General features: G+C 39.6%; 1 protein-coding gene across 7 annotated transcripts in view; it reads left to right on the top strand.

The window, feature by feature from the left end:
* Positions 1–16932, top strand: part of TRPC3 (transient receptor potential cation channel subfamily C member 3) — a 74461-nt gene that overhangs the window by 7332 nt on the left and 50197 nt on the right. For all 7 annotated transcript variants that reach the window (XM_073017611.1, XM_073017610.1, XM_007999702.3 and 4 more), the window contains exon 2: positions 11935–12706. In XM_073017611.1, the coding sequence (XP_072873712.1) occupies positions 11935–12706 (772 nt within the window). The remainder of the gene's footprint in view (positions 1–11934; positions 12707–16932) is intronic.

The raw sequence follows: 16932 nt of genomic DNA, 5'->3' as shown, positions 1-16932 counted from the left end.
GAGAAAGTTGGTAAGCTAAGTAGGAGGTCTAGGAATAAGGGGAAAGAGGAGAAAAGGTTATTGCGAAGCACAATTGACCCCCTGCCAAATATTATTTATGATTATCCCTTTTATTAATATTAGAGAGGTGAGAGGATCCCAGTCCAGCACTAGACCGTCTTCTGAGGACTGAGTTAGAATTTTAAGGATTTTTCATTATTGTGCTGGGATATAAAATGTGTCTGTTCTGCTGTCTCTCTCTCTTTCTCTTAAAGTTGTTATTAAACATTGAGCTTTTCCTTTGCCTACAATATCCCATAAGCCTTTACTCTCCCACCCTCCCCCAGCGCCCCCCCCCCCATTTATAATAGGCAATCAAACACCATGGGAAATGTAATGGGAGGAAGAAAACTTTACGGAGTTGCTGTGACCTTCCTAGCTCAGGATTGAGATATCCTGTTTCAGGGACGATGCTTAAGGAATGAAGAATGGCTGCTAGGCATTCTTCTAAGGAAGGGAGGCTCTTTGCTTGTCCAGAAGTCTTGCTTCTCAACCCTCTCCCCTGTACTGCCCTTGGAGTTGCATAACATCCACCCAGAAGGGGCGCCATATTAATGGGCTGTGCTGAGTGAACACATAGGAGTCTGGCCTGATACAGAGGGTCTGCAGATGTGGACTGGGATGGCTGACTTCACACTTATGCACGAGGGGCTCAGCAGTGACTTTGTGAGAATAATTAGGATTGTTATAGCATTTTGTGTTTAATTTAGCATTTAGGTCAGGTATATTTGTCTTCAATTATCTAGTTTAAAAAAAACCCTATTAAAAATACTATTTTCTTTGCACTGTTCAAATAATAGGTGATAATATGGATTTGGTCCTAGGTCCTTTTAAAAAATGAGAATTAAATGTCCACAAATGCGTGAACTTGTTAAGGAAAATGTGTGACTTGTTTTGACTTTAGATATGGATGATAATGATAGAAAACCAGATCCCTTTATTCTAATAACTATATATATATAATTGATAGTGACTAATGTATTTAAATATGAACTTCTCTCGGGTCAGTAGAAGTTCCTTAATTTTATTATCTGAGGTCATTTGTCTGAATTCTTGTTCAAGTATAGATTGAATTTATATAACTTTTAATTTCATTGTCACTGATCTTCCTGAAATAATAATAATTAGTTTTAAAAAGCATTGTGAAGATGAGTTTGAGTTTTAATTACTGATTATTAAAAGTTATTAATTTTAAGATTTATCTTCTGTTTGCCTCTAGATTATCCTGATAAAATATAACTATGTAAAATCAAAATCAAGAGATATAGAATACATCAAATACTTTTGTGGTGTAACCAAGAATTAAATGTTATTAAGCAGAAATTTGCTTTGAAAGAACGATTGTTGACATTACCTTTATTATTATTAATTTATATTATTCGTGACATTCTTTTTTTATAGATAAATCACTTCAATGCCCCTCCACCACTGCTTCTTCCACATATAATCATATGTGACCAAGGGTATTCTGTAATCTAGAGGGGGAAAATTGTCTGTTCCTTAGGTCTTCAGTGATGTGGTTTAAGTATGTGTGCATCTGTGCACCCATCCCTCCAATAGATCTCACCGTATACTAAAAGCCAAGCATATGGAGATGAAAAGAGGCAGCCTTTGCCTTTAAGAACATTTTAGCATCACTGGGGAGATAGGCATGAAGACAGACAATTGCAAAGCAATACAGTAGTTAGTTTAATGGGGAGTTATACACAAAACACAGTCCTAGAAGCATAAACATCTAAGTTCTAGAAGGCATTTGCTTGAATACTTTCTTGGGCACATACATTTAAGAAGTATTACCAAGAAGTCATGCAGGCAATGGCTAAGGGTCCTCACTTCTGCTCCAGTGTACTTTTAGAGGGAGCAATGGACTGTTAGGTATCTGTTTGCTTTTCTGGTTTTAGCTGCTGAGGAATCTGGCAAAGAGCTACTCATGCTTTCATGAAAAGACAGAGAGATAAAGCAATGGAGATAGACCAGGGTTCCTCTCCTTAAATACACAACAGCTTCTTGCTTCTGACAGTCATTAGGGCAAATGCCAAAATTATCATATGTCTAATAGATGTTTTTTAGGTTTTTTTTTTTTTTTTTTTTGAGACAAGGTCTCATTCTGTCACCCAGGCTGGAGTGCAGCGGCACAATCTTGACTCACTGCAACTTCCGACTCCCGGATTCAAGCCATTCTCGATTCTCGTGCCTCAGCCTCCCAAGTAGCTGGGACTACAGGCATGCACCACCACGCCCAGCTAATTTTTGTATTTTTAGTAGAGATGGGGTTTCACTGTGTTGCCCCAGTTGGTCTAGAACTTCTGGCTTCAAGTGATTCATCTGCCTCTACCCCCTAAAGTGCTGGGATTACAGGCATGAGCCACCATGCCTGGCCAAGATTTATTAAAATTATACATGAAGAATTCTGAATATAATGCAGGCCAACAGAAACTATCAGGGAATTCATTACTGTGGAGACCTAAATATCTCTCTGCGCTTATAAGTGCTGGAATGTTTACATTTTAAATATTTATGTGTGTGTGTCATGGGGCGGTGGGAAGGATGAGAATCTTTAGAAATGAAATCTGTGCTTTCCTCTTTCTTCAGTGAAACACTTTATCTTGCTGGTTTGGTTGGTACTGTGACAATGTATTATTGAGCTCTATGATGTGTAGGTAGATGTAGGCTGAGAAGTAGGTATGAGATACTTGTGGACTACCTGTGGCCATGTACCCTCTAACTAAACAGTTGAACTGATGGGCTAGCTTTCTCTACCCTTGCGTGCTGGTGCATTTAGCGGCTACTGGGGTTCAGTATCCCCATTCCACTTCTTTCCCTCCAAAAAATATATATTAAGAGATGTTCAAAATGTGCGTTTTTGATGATATTAAGACTGTTTGTCAGATTCTCTCTCCTCCTTCCAACCACATACACATAAGCCTACTGTGTAGATGTCAGATGTCTCCAGAGGTAGGCGCATTGACTGACAGGTGCCTGCTTGCCAGAGAGATTATGGGATTTTTCTATTTTTTGACTTCTCTGATTTTCTTGTCCTTTGTCAGTACCTGCTGCTTCCCACCCTCATTACCATTTCCAATTATCACCATCTCCATAGTGTAACTAACATGGTGGCTGTTCTCTAACACTTTCCCCCACCTCTGTGCTTTTCTCACTACTTATCTTCTGTGGCTCCGTCTGCTCTTCTTGCCCTTCACAAACTGATGGACAGGATCCTGGCTGGTTAGCGCTGTCACTTTCTTCAATGTGGTGAACTCTCCATCCAAACATTTTGGATGTCATTCTCATTAACTCAACTCACAGTGATGGTGTTCTTACTTTGCTTGCTTGCTACATGGGTTGAACAGTTGGTTAATCTTTACGTCATTCAATAAAGGATTTGAGGTGACTTCCTTAATAATGTTCATGTATTGCAGCATGCTAAGGAGCTTGTGATTCAACCCAAAGAGCCATGTTAGAAGCTGTTCTTTGTAGAACCAAAATGTTCCAACACATAAGCTCAGCATACATTTTAATAATGATACTTGGATTTATAACCCATTGTTCATTTTCTTATTCCCTAGCAGCATCATGATAAAGTAGCCAGGAAGAAGACCTCTGAGCTCTAATCTTCTAATTCTGTACCCCTCAGTGACTTTAAGGGAGGTACCATTCTGATGAAGTCTTTTAATCTGCAGAATTAGTATCAATTGCCAAGTATTTTCGAACATATAGTACATTGTATAAGGTACAGTGGAGATAATGTATCAAGAATAAAACATAAGGTAAGAAGCATAAAACGTTTATCCTCAATTGAACTTGAGGACATGAGTGTCACAGGAGACAATAATCAAGGAGATGAAATAAAATTAAGTGTCTATTATTTATGAGTAGACTACCTATATTACAAAAGCTCAGGCTGACGTGGTTGGGAATGGCTTCAGAAAGGATCAAAAGCCTCAACATTTCATACTGAACAGAATCTTGTGGGTCATATCGGCATTGCCCTGTGAAACATGACCCTCTGTATACAGAAGTGTGATGTAAACTAGACCACTGATGGTAGGAAGGATTTGAATTGGCGAAGAGCAGAAATAACAGTATATTCAGGGAGGGAAACATAAAAGGAACATCCCAGAGGTAGGTGTAAAAGGGTCAAGAAATCATTCACAACTTGGATGGGCAGCAACGTCTAGCTCCTGTAATCTGCCTGTAACAAAAGTCTGTCTCCTCAGCCTCCCACCTACTGAGTAGGAGAGAAAAAATTAAATGCCCAATCTGTGGTTCACATTAGTGTGTTTTTGCTTACTACACAGACACTCAACAAGTGAATAGTGCAATCAATAAATTAAGCAATTAAGTCAATTAAGCAATTAAGCAGTTATGTGAATTGACAAGGAGGGAAGGCTTGCTCTGCATTTTGCAGGGATTTGGTCAGTTAGGACAGTGTCTCCCCATGTCTTGAGCTGGTGTGGAAGGGGTTTTTGCTTCCTGATTCTTGTCCCGCAATCTCCAAAAGGGCTCAGAGTCTCAGTGGCCTGTCTACCAGCATTCAGCACACCGCAGAAAGATACTGGGAGGCTGACCTCTTTTATCTTAGTTTGATACTAAAAGTAAACGTTTATTTGGATAAACTTGCTCAGGCTCTCGGGAACTACCCTTTCCCCTGCTCCTCTCTGTCACATCTGGCCCTTGGGGGAGGGGAGCTTTCCCCCTGGAGGGGGAAACAGTTAGTGTCCTCTAACTCTTCTGGTCTCTGGGCACTGTTCTATGTCTACTTGGGTGCTGCTTGTCAGCAGAAGTAACTGGATCTAGGCTGACTTTCTTTTGTTAGAAATCCAGATGTGCTCCCTCAAGTACTTGATTTCATCAGAGCTCCCACCGCTACAAAGCCCAGCACCTGTAACATCCTCCATCCGCCTTACAGTACCAGCAGTCTGTCCCAAGCCTTAGTGCAGGCTACCTGGCTCTCATAGCAGGGTCCACATCGCAGGGGAGATGAGGGTGGCTTGAGAAAGCTCTTTGCTTTACCCACATCATTCCATTACTTAACCAGTATTTAAGGTACTTCCTTACTTATTGAATTCACATCTTGGCTTTTACTTCCTTGCTGTTGTTTATTTATCCTCCCAGAACAGTAAGCATCACAGCTTTGCTGTCAAAAGTGGGAGAGCTATCTTGTCTGCACAGTGAGAGCACTTTATGATCAGGGTCCTTCAGGATGAATTAGAGGAATAAAGGAATTGAGCAAATCTTTTCATTAGACAATTTCTTTTTTCTCAAATTCTGCTTGCAAAATCCTCAAAATCATTCAGTCGAAAAATAGAAAAATCCTATAATTTTTTGCTTGCAAGACTCTGAACTTCTCCATGATCCTTTTCTTTTCACTCCTCTAAAATGTATCTTCTTGAACTCCTCTTGAACACACTCACCCAACTCTATGCTGTACCACCCACCCTCCAGGCAGAGACGTCCTGAGTCAACCAGGGCAAAGATCTTGTATTTGAAAAGGCAAAAAAGAAGAGCACCTTAATATATTTTCAACACATATCCTTAATAGTATGGGAGTACCCTTGACAGTACAGGAATAGCAGAATAATATGTTTACAGGACAGTGAAGAATGAATCTGAGGAACAAGGGAAGGAAGTTTGGCTAGGCAGGGTGCATTGGGCTGTGACAATCCCTGAAAGTCATACAGAGGAGTTGCGACTGATGAAAAGAGCAGTAGGGGGGTTACTAATGGTTTTCTGGTTTGTTTTTTTTTTTTTTAAAGAAAAGTGTGAAATGGTGAAAGCAGAGTTTACAAACAGGAAGATGCTGGGCATGGTTGTCATGTATAAAGAGGAGAATCAGGTACAGCTGGAGACAGTGAAAAATAAGAGTCAGACAGATTCCAGGTTGAATCCCAGTTCTTCGTTATTTTAGCATTTGTGTTCCCTTGGGCAATTTCATTTGAGCTCAGTTTTGTTATCTATGAAACAGAGAAAATTATAACTGCTTCGTAGTATTGTTATGAGAATTAAATATGATAGTGCATTGAAAACACTACATACATATGAGGTACTCAAAAAAGTTTAGTTGCCTTCCCTCATGCCATCTCTGCTGGGAAGCTGTTACAACAACCTAGCTATGGCTTGATAAAGATCTGGAGGCTGGTGCTGGCAATGAGAATTGGAAGGAAGCATTCAGTACAAGAAACATCCCAAAGCAGAAGCTTTAGAACTTTGTGACTGACACGATCATAACAGTGAGTCATAGATGACCTTGAAATTTCTAAACCTGAATAATCAGCCTGAGATACAAATGTTAGGAGTGGGAGCTCCTTTAAGGAAGAAGGTGAGTTGGGACATTTTAGAGTGGCCATGGGACAGACCACAGTACATGTGGGACCTGAGGTCAGGTGAGAGGATGGGATCTAGGAAGAGATTTGGAAACTCAACTAAACAGATATTTGTCAATATTTACTTTCCTATGGGCCACTGGGTAGAACTCTGTGGATAATGATAAATAAAACATGACTGTACTGTATATGAATGTGTACAGTGGTGGCATATATGAGAGGGTATTTATTAATACTCTGGGTTTGTTTTTTGTTTTTTTTTTTGAGATGGAGTGTCGCTGTATTGCCCAGGCTGGAGTGCAGTGGCCCGATCTCAGCTCACTGCAAGCTCTGCCTCCCGGATTTACGCCATTCTCCTGCCTCAGCCTCTCTAGTAGCTGGGACTACAGGTGCCCGCCACCTCGCCCGGCTAGTTTTTTGTATTTTTTAGTAGAGACGGGGTTTCACCGTGTTAGCCAGGATGGTCTTGATCTCCTGACCTCGTGATCCGCCTGTCTCGGCCTCCCAAAGTGCTGGAATTACAGGCTTGAGCCACCGCGCCCGGCCTTTTTTTTTTTTTTTTTGTAAATAAATTCAGACACTTGAGTCCGGGAGCCTGAGGTTGCAGGGAGGCAGAGGTTGCAGCGAGCCAAGATCCTGCCACTACACTCCAGCCTGGGTGACAGAGTAAGACTCTGTCCCAAATAACTTAAAACAGGTTTAAAACACATGGAATATAGGATATTTGGTTTTAAATCTATGTGAGAAATCATTTAAAAAAGGAGGAAGACTGTGCCAGAAATTTGGAATAGGATGGTAATAATAATTGAGCAGTTGTAGTTCCTAGCTATATTCCTGGATACCGTAAGAGGGGTCAGGGGAGTGAGAGTTATACAGTTTTTATTATTAAAGGACAAAAACTCATCTGAAGAGAGAGGCTTGTTGATTTGCAATTCTAAGTTGACTTTGGCACTGTAATCCTCATAAAAGGTACAAAGAATACTATAGTGAACAATCTCTTTAACTCTTTAATTGTTTTTGAAAACATACAATAACGTTTTAAAAATATCACTCCTTCATAAAAGCAAGGTCTTGACATTAAATGGTCACTGCTGAAGGCATTTCTGTAGGCTGCCTACTTGCTGTACTGTGGTTTAGGTAAATAGCTTCCTGGAGACCAAATTTTAAATAGTTAATAAAGTTTAGGGAAACTAAATGAATGTGAGGCTACTTGTCCCTCAGCCCGTGCTGCTCAAACATATTATTTCAATTTCATTTTTGGCAGGACCAGAGTGACAACTGCTTGAAGGCCTCATAGTCAGGGGTCATTGATCCAGGATGCTCCATTATTTTTATATTGGAGGTTCCCAGGAATTGTAAAGGACTTTCATTTAAAGTACGTATTTCAGGGTCCAACCATGAGAAATTCTGACTTAGTTCATCTGGAATGGGGCCCAGAAATCTGATTTCAACAAGCCTTCCAAGTGACCTTGAGGCAGGTGGTACTCAGGTTACACTTAGAGAAACCCTGTTGGAGGTCAGATGAGTTGATAGCAAAGTTATGAAAACTGAGGAGTGTTGCTTGTATTTTAGCTTCTGAATAGAGTAGAGCAGAGGGTTCCCTATGGTTCCACCACAATATTTCTCAGAAGAGCTTTTCATCTGCTTAAGTGTTTTGTTTGGACAAATTCTAGGATCGCAAAAAGCATGAAAAAAAATGTTTTCCCTTAAAATGTATTGTCAGTGTCCTCATTCAGGCTGCCATGACAAAACATCATAGAATGAGTGACTAAAAAAACAAACAAACAAAAAAACCCAGAAATTTATTTTCTTCTAGTTCTGGAGACTGGAAGTCTGAGATCAGGGTGCCAGCATGTTCGGTTTTTGGAGAGGTACCTTGTAGGTGGCCACCTTCTCGATGTTTCCTTACATAGGAGGTAGCAGGGTGAGGGGAGCAAGCCCTTTTGTCCTATAAAGGTACTAATCCCATCATCAGAGCCCCATCTTTATGATCCTATGATTTCATAATAATCTCCCAAAGGCTCTATCTCCAAATACTATCACATTAAGGGTTAGGGCTTCAACATATGAATTTTGTGGGGACACAATTTGGCAGTTGGATATTACTAGCTATCTGTATTAGTCAAAAGGAGCTTAAACATGGCCCTCATAGATCTGCGGGTCAGTGGTACTCCAATGCTTTTACTAGAAAGACGTCCCTGCAGAATGTACTGTCACAGTGTTGAATGACCCATTGGATGAAGATCAGAGGGTAGGAAATTCCTGGCAAAATAATTTTAGTGTTAACATTGCTAGAGTTAAACATTCTGTCCCATTCACCCACATTCCTTCCCTATTTTTCATGCTAGAAGAGATATATTATCAAGTCCAGCTGAGATTATGTTTATGTATTGTGGATGATGTGAATATTGACTCGTTCCATCAGTTCAGACTACTGAAATTTATCTTAGTACTATAAAGAAAGTTAACAAAAAGACACTTCCATTTGTGAATTTACCATGAGTGACATTGTCAGCCGTTTTATTTTGATAAAACAGTATAATTTGTTCTAATTGAGATATCTGACTTCTCAGTGTCAGAAGTTTTTAAAGACAAAATAAAAATGACATGTGATTTGTTCTAAAATCAGACATTTCAGTTCAAATATATAGTATGGAGGTATAGCTTCTGAAGGAATAAGATAGTATTAAGAAAAAACTTAAAATACTAAGAAATACAAAGGAAAAATTCATGAAAGAATGATGTCCTAATATTCTCAACCCAGTGTCTTTTGGGAGAAATAATAGGATTTTTATAAGTGATTTTCCCTGTAGGTAGCAATCATTAAATTAAAAGCCTTTCCACCAAGATGTCACACTTTAATAAGGGTTTATTTTCCCAAAGATAACCCCTCTGAGTATTGAAATTCTGACATATATACTCTGCATATATTTCCTCTCATCAATATATAATATTTTATACAACATGGAATTTCTGGTCATTTGAAGAATATCAATTCATAGATTAATAATAAAAATATTGACCCAGTGAAGTCAGTACCACTAATAGTCATAAAACATACTTATTGCTATCATATTTACAAGATTTGTTTAAAATCCTTGTCATAGAGTTTGGTCTTGAGACAAAGTTCTCTTCTATGCAGTTCTTGTCCACCTAAAAGTCATTATTATACCAACACACACACACACACACCCCACACATGTCCCCCAACTCAGACTTGCACCCTGCCCTTGTCTCCCACACATACCACACATCATACACTCTACTCCACACCCTCCCCTACACATCATACCCTACTCATAACAGCCAAATACAGGACATTTATTTCACTTCAGAAAGATTATAATGTAATGATTTCTAATAAATACTTATATTTTAACATTTTTGTCAACTAAGGGATTAAAAAATAAAAATTTTAATAAATAAAAATGTAAAACATTAATTTTATGTTTAATAAAGAGATTCACACTGTGGTTAAAACTATTCAAAATATGCAAGAGGGTATAAGTGAAAAGTGAAAGTCCCCCTTCTTCTATGACTTCTTAGTCCCAGCCCAGATATGACTTCAAAAGCTTCATGTGTTGATTTCTAGAAATTGCTACAAATACATATGTGTATATAAAACAAATATGTTTATTTAATTTTTAAAAGTTGATCAGTTGACACTAGTCGAGCCATTAGAATTGGGTGCCAGTCACAGCACTGTGTCTTTGCATAAGTCAACAAGCCTCTCTGGGGACCCCTTTAGTTGCCATACCTCTATAGAGTCGGGCTTGCCCAGCCACATTTGCCTTAGTCCCTATCCAGGAGACCTTCTGCCAGTGGCTTCTGTGCTCCTCTCTCTGTTTGGGGCCCTCAGAGCTGAAAACGGAGTTGGCACTGGGCTGCCTCTGATTCCTCTTGCCAGGGAAGCTTCCCAATTTAGTCATCCACCCCAGGCACCCAGGGAGGCTGGTATCCTCTCTAGTTAATTTTCAACTTCTGACTCCACGAATACAGTTTTTTCAACGGTAGGAGGTATTTCTGGAATATATATTCTAGAAATAAAGCATTTTCTTTTCTAGCCATTCACTTTTAACTTTGACTTATTTGCTTCAAAAGTCAGTATTGTGGAAAAAGCTTTATCTGGTACTTTTTGGTACAGTTCATCCCACCAAAAATCACAGATTTTTAAAAGGAAGTTATCTTGAATGTTGGAACTGGGTAAGGTAAGATATAGATTTATACAATATTTGTGCAATATTTTAATAGCCACCAAAATATTTCACAGACTATTGAAAGATTATAGATAGTCACAATGTTAAAAGTGTTTATTTAGCATTGTTTTTCAGAGACTCTGAATTTCTGAAAAAGTTTTTTATTCATGAGGAAAATCTGGAGAACTTTATAAAATTCGATTTTATACCTGGCATAGGATGATGCACAAAGAAATGAAATTATTTACCTAGCATCATGGAAATTAAGATGTGAACTCAAATCACTGTACACATCAATTGACATAACTTTTATAATGCAGCTGAATAAATCTCAACTAATGGGGTTGTGTTAGGATTTCAGTGCACATTGATCTGGATGTACAATTAGTGCCCAGCTGCTTTACTCACAAAGTAATTCTAGTGATTTTTAAACCATAGTCAAACCTTATCCTTTCAGTTCCAAGAGGCAAATATGTAATACTAGTAATTAAATAATTCTCATTACAAAGGCACAGTTGTTTTCAATAAAATCAATCTAGGTTGATGCTCAGATTTTTAAATTGCTAAATCTTGTCTGTATCTTTGAAAAGATAAATCCTGTAACTTGGGGATGGGTGAATCCCCTTAAGAGAAATGCATAAGGTGGAGGGTATGGGGGCGAGTGGCACGTATCTGTAGTCCGAGCTACTTGGGAGGCGGAGGCGGAGGATTGCTTGAGCCTAAGAGTTCAGGGCTACAGCTGTGATCTTGCCACTGTACTCTAGCTTGGGCCACAGAGACCCTGTCCCTAAAAAAATATTTAAATAAACAAAAATTTTAAAGAGAAAAAGATGAAACTAAGATCCTGCAAGATGATACTTGGCCTAAACCCTGTGCTTTTTTAGGGGGCTAAGGGTCAATGATTTTATTTAGTTAAAAGGATGCAATGACTTGGCAGGAGTGTTTTGGTCTCATTCTTGAAAAAATTAACTTCCCTTAGCCTTCAAGCTTAGTACTTTAATGCCAAGTACCTGCAAGCCTCAATGTCCAAGACTTTTAAGAGCAGAAGGTACGATGAGTTACGTCTTTACTAGGGTCACAAGGAAGGCATGGGTATATGGAAATTTTTATTATTCCATCTGAATATCATGTTCTAGAGAACAGGAGCATTTGTTCTGAAGGGCTACCGGCTCCCTTCTGGGATCTAGCAGCCAGGGTTAGATCACAGGTGTCACTTTCAGGCAAGTAGTTAGCAACGATATCGCTAGCAACCGAGCCAGCCCCCTGCAGACAGAGGTTTGCAGTGGGTATTGTGTATTACAGAAAGGGCCCTGACATGTGAAAGGAAGGAATATGCCCTAATATTCTACAGTTGTTTTATCGTTGCTACTGATTAGGTCCATGGAAGGAAGCCCATCCCTGAGACGCATGACGGTGATGAGGGAGAAGGGCCGCCGCCAGGCTGTCAGGGGCCCGGCCTTCATGTTCAATGACCGGGGCACCAGCCTCACCGCCGAGGAGGAGCGCTTCCTCGACGCCGCTGAGTATGGCAACATCCCAGTGGTGCGCAAAATGCTGGAGGAGTCCAAGACGCTGAACGTCAACTGCGTGGACTACATGGGCCAGAACGCGCTGCAGCTGGCTGTGGGCAACGAGCACCTGGAGGTGACCGAGCTGCTGCTCAAGAAGGAGAACCTGGCGCGCATTGGCGACGCCCTGCTGCTCGCCATCAGCAAGGGCTACGTTCGCATCGTAGAGGCCATCCTCAACCACCCTGGCTTCGCCGCCAGCAAGCGCCTCACCCTCAGCCCCTGCGAGCAGGAGCTGCAGGACGACGACTTCTACGCTTACGACGAGGACGGCACGCGCTTCTCGCCGGACATCACCCCCATCATCCTGGCGGCGCACTGCCAGAAATACGAAGTGGTACACATGCTGCTGATGAAGGGCGCCAGGATCGAGCGGCCGCACGACTATTTCTGCAAGTGCGGGGACTGCATGGAGAAGCAGAGGCACGACTCCTTCAGCCACTCGCGCTCGAGGATCAACGCCTATAAGGGACTGGCCAGCCCGGCGTACCTCTCATTGTCCAGCGAAGACCCGGTGCTCACGGCCCTAGAGCTCAGCAACGAGCTGGCCAAGCTGGCCAACATAGAGAAGGAGTTCAAGGTAAGCTTTGCGCTCTACCCCGGTTACTCTGCGTGCTCACCCACTTCCCCACTGCTGCCTGGCCCGCTGTGCCACCGTTCGCTCCACATTCGGTTTTGCCCAGTGAATGTGAAATCACGAGGGACTGAGAGCGTCTTTCAGACCTCGTCTGATGTTTTCTTTCTCCCTCTCAATGATGGTGCTGTGACAAATTCGCTTTGGGGATCCATTATTCTGGATCAGAGAGCTATAATTATGGTACCGCTCTGTGTTCTGGGTAAGCATTAAATAAAACTCGAGATTTCTCCCCTTTTTGCTAAAAGGAGGGTTTTGGTGTGACTTTTTGTCTTCCAAATCCTTCCTCCTGTTTTGTAGTTAGTTGTATGGTAACACATAAGTAGTAATAGTTTGTTTTATTTCCCCTGAGGGAGTGTACCGTTTCTGGAGTTCCTGCAATGCTAGGTCTGTGTTGGACTGGACAGAGCAAGCTCCCATTCCATCTCCACGATAGTGTTAGTTTTGAATGCACTGTTCATTGGCCCAAGCATTTGTGTATCCCTTTAGAATCAAAAGTCAAAAGACCAATAAACAATACTATTAAAGTCACTTCACTGATATGACAAAATGCCTCTCCCTGAATTCCGCATATGTATATTCAGAATGGTGAGCCGCAGATGTCAGTTCAATCTAGAAATATGAGGACAGCAAAGTGATTTGCTTTAAGGGATTTTTTTAATGAGTGAACTTTTTTCCTGGACATTATTTTCAGTCAAGCAGTATTATTTATTTTTATAAAAATTATACATTAACAACAGGTCATTTTTATTTTTTGATCAGTTGCTACCTCCTCCTATGCATTTTGATTGGTTCTGGCTACTAAATCTGGGTATTTCATAGTTCTGATCAATATCATTTAGACTGTTTTTGGCAGGTTCTTGTCTCCCATTTCCCATCTAAAAAGATGATCGTAGACATCAATTCCTTAAATTATTTTCTAGATGCTAAGTTAATCTTTTTAGTTGAGTGTTATGGTGTCAGATCACAGAAAAAGTGATTATTCTTTCACATCTGAATATAGTTTTTATAGTTAGTGAGATTTACACAAATGCAACTAGCAATATAGTTCAGGTTACAGAAAATATACTTTGCCCCGGTGTTGCAAGAAAATGGTGGGAAAGTGGTCCCATCCCTTTTCCATACACACAAAATTCCCTGGATATCCATCAATGCTCATTTTGTCCCAGTGGAGATCTGGACTTACTATAATTTTGTTAATCTATTAAAATTTTTTTCTGATGTAAAAGCTACACACATTTATTGTAAAAAATTTCCAAAAAAGCTAAAATACAAAGAAGAAAGTAAATGTTACCTTATATCTAATCCCTTTGAGGAGATTCATTATGTGGTATTTGAAAAGATTTATTTACTTGGCCCCCAAATGATTTTTTTTTTAGATAGAACTCAGAGCAAGTTGGAAACTCCAAATTCTGTTTAGAGACAGTAGAAGAGCACGTAGGTAGAGCACTTTTAAATATCACTTTGTTATTTTGAAACAGTAATTAAAACATAATTCTAAATGTATTTATTTGCCACTGTGTCAAATGCCACACAAACCTTGTTTTTACACATTTTTCTTGATATGTACTGAAAGTCTGCAAGAGATTCTATAAAAGGGAATATTTTCTAAGATCATGTTTTAATAATTTACTAAAGATGGTGATGTTTGCAATTCCACCGAGAGACGTCAGCTCAGTGCAACCATAGTAAGAGAATTTGTTATTCATAGTTTTACCCTGAAGCTGGCTAGATCCGTACTGGTAATGCTTAGAATCTCTTTCATTGTAACTTAAAGAGTCACCTCTGATAACCTTTCACGGGTGGGGAAATATCACAAATGAAGAGGCAAAAAGAGAGAAAACACAGTTGAGTTCTAGAGAACATCTATAAAGCTGCCAAATATCTATAAGGATAAGCAAAAATCATCTAAATCTCCCAGTTCTTTTTTCTAGATTATATGGAAAGTGCTTGTGTAGCAAGATAGCCCTCTCTGAGCCAAAATTAAGACAGCTCTTTAGAAATTATAGTCTCCAAGGACTTCATGTCTCTCTCCCCTAACTCAATGTGCCTTTTCTCTCTCATTTTTACCTGTCCTTGTTATTCCTTTCTTATATGTCTTTATTTCACCTTTCTCCCCTCTTGTCCCATGTTCATGTCCATCTGTCAGGGCTTTAGACAGACAGAGAAAATAGTGCTTCCATAGCACTGACCCAGAGACTCTGAGCTCTGAAAAGGCAGTGAAAATGAAGCTCATTTCTGAGGCAAGCAGGTAACCTAATTTGCCCTATTCCATGGTGTTCGCTATATTCTTCCCATGGGGACTTTGAGCTCAAAGTGTTAGCCTTGAAATAAAAAAAATAGTTCCCTAGTGAAAAAGAGGTGATTTTTTTCCTTTTAAGACATCTATATTTATTTTATCTTATCAATGGCCCATAATATCTAGTATCTCACCCCTGAAATTGCCATCATTTAGGTGTTTCAGAGAAGATTCTCAGCCACTCTGCAGTTTTCACATTTCTTTGAGAAATGCAGTAGGCATGGTGCTGAAAACATGTGAAGGTCAATACCCTAAGAGGTCAAACATTCTAGGATACAGATTTAGATAAATTAGTGGAGGATAGCTCGGTGACAGGTTATTAAAGAAATATTTTGGATGTGCAAATGCCGTTTGAAGCTATTCTGAGAAACAGAATATTGGAAGGATAGACTCTTGGTCTAATCCTCCAAAATGTCAGTGGCGAGGAAGCCAGTCATTTATTAAGCTGTGAGAACGCAAATTGAAATTTTCTAGTTCTGACTGAGTCATGACGCACCTTTTTTGTAAAAATAAAGAAGTGGGGAGAGGCGTTTGCTTCCCTGTGCCTCAGTTTTCCTCTCCTTAAAGTAAAAAAACAATTTCACCTTATATCACACTACAGCTGTAAGGAAGAAAAAAAAATGAATATAAAAAGCAAGATGACATTTTATAGCAGGAAAATACTCTAGGAATAATCTTTCTTTTTGCAAAAGAGAAAGCAAAGGCTATAGGCAACATTTCATATGCTAAGCCTAGATTTGAGTGTCTTGAGTCCCAGTCGTAGGTATTATATCTAATATAATGTACCTGGTAATATCAAAGCACTTCTTAGCACCTAATTTGTACCAAACATATTCTAAGCATTTAATCCTTATAGTACCAATATTGGGTAGGATTATTCATGTCAGAGACGTAAAGTGAATTCCACAATATCACACAGCCAGTAGGTGGTAAAGCAGTATTTGAGCCCAGGAAGTCTGGCTTCAGACTCTATGCTTTTAATCACTGTGATAACTTGCCTCTTTTGTTATTAGGGAAAGGGCCTGACAGAACCAAGCCTGTTAAGAGTTGAATTTCAGTTTTCCTCTTCAGGATAAAAAAGGATTAGAATGATAATTAAACCATATACATTAAAAGGAGTGTGCAGAACCTGTAGATATATTGTAATGAAGACTGAACTTCATTGTTCTTCCTCTGGCTTGAGCGGATCCTTAGGGTTTTAAGTTCTGCTCTATAGGGTGTGCAGTAGGTCCACCTGCTAACTGTGGAGGGCTGTAGTAATGGATGAGTGGTATATTAAAGACCATTATGCAAAAGTAACTTAAGAGAAAATTATTAGAAAATGTAGACCAGAAAATGGTCTGATCTGTGAAGTAACATGGTGGAATTACCATTCAATGTGGCCTCATGGTGGAATTAAGAGTCAATGCGGACTTTACATAGATGATTGCTTTTGCAGCTGAAGAGAGGCTGTTCTTACCTGGAGTTCTCCATCTTTCCCAGCGAGCTCTACATAGGTTTAAAAAAAGGTATCCAATTACTGTAACAAAAGAAATCACCATTATCTCCAGTTCTGATTATTTTCTGCACTCTGGCAACAGACTTCTTTAAGTGGCAAATGTTTAAATTGTTATAAAAACAAACAGCGCTGTCCTTGCAACATGTTTGATTATCAGTTTTTTGGATTATTTACTGATCTTTCAGTGGATGTGGAAAAAAGCTTTCCTTGATACTAAACAGTTTATAGACTATAATTTTATAGGTAATGAGTTATTATTTAGGTATTACTGCAGATGTGGGTACTAAGTTTTCTTCAAAGCATGGAAAGTAGCCTCTTTCTATTTCTGATCAATGGAGAAATGACCACCCTATGTTGTACCAAATCTTACAGAAC

This window comes from Chlorocebus sabaeus, chromosome 7 (genome assembly GCF_047675955.1).
Source record: "Chlorocebus sabaeus isolate Y175 chromosome 7, mChlSab1.0.hap1, whole genome shotgun sequence".
In the NCBI taxonomy this organism is placed as follows: Eukaryota; Metazoa; Chordata; class Mammalia; order Primates; family Cercopithecidae; genus Chlorocebus; species Chlorocebus sabaeus.
Note: the sequence above shows the minus strand (reverse complement) of the source record. Positions and strands in the feature narration are given on the sequence as shown.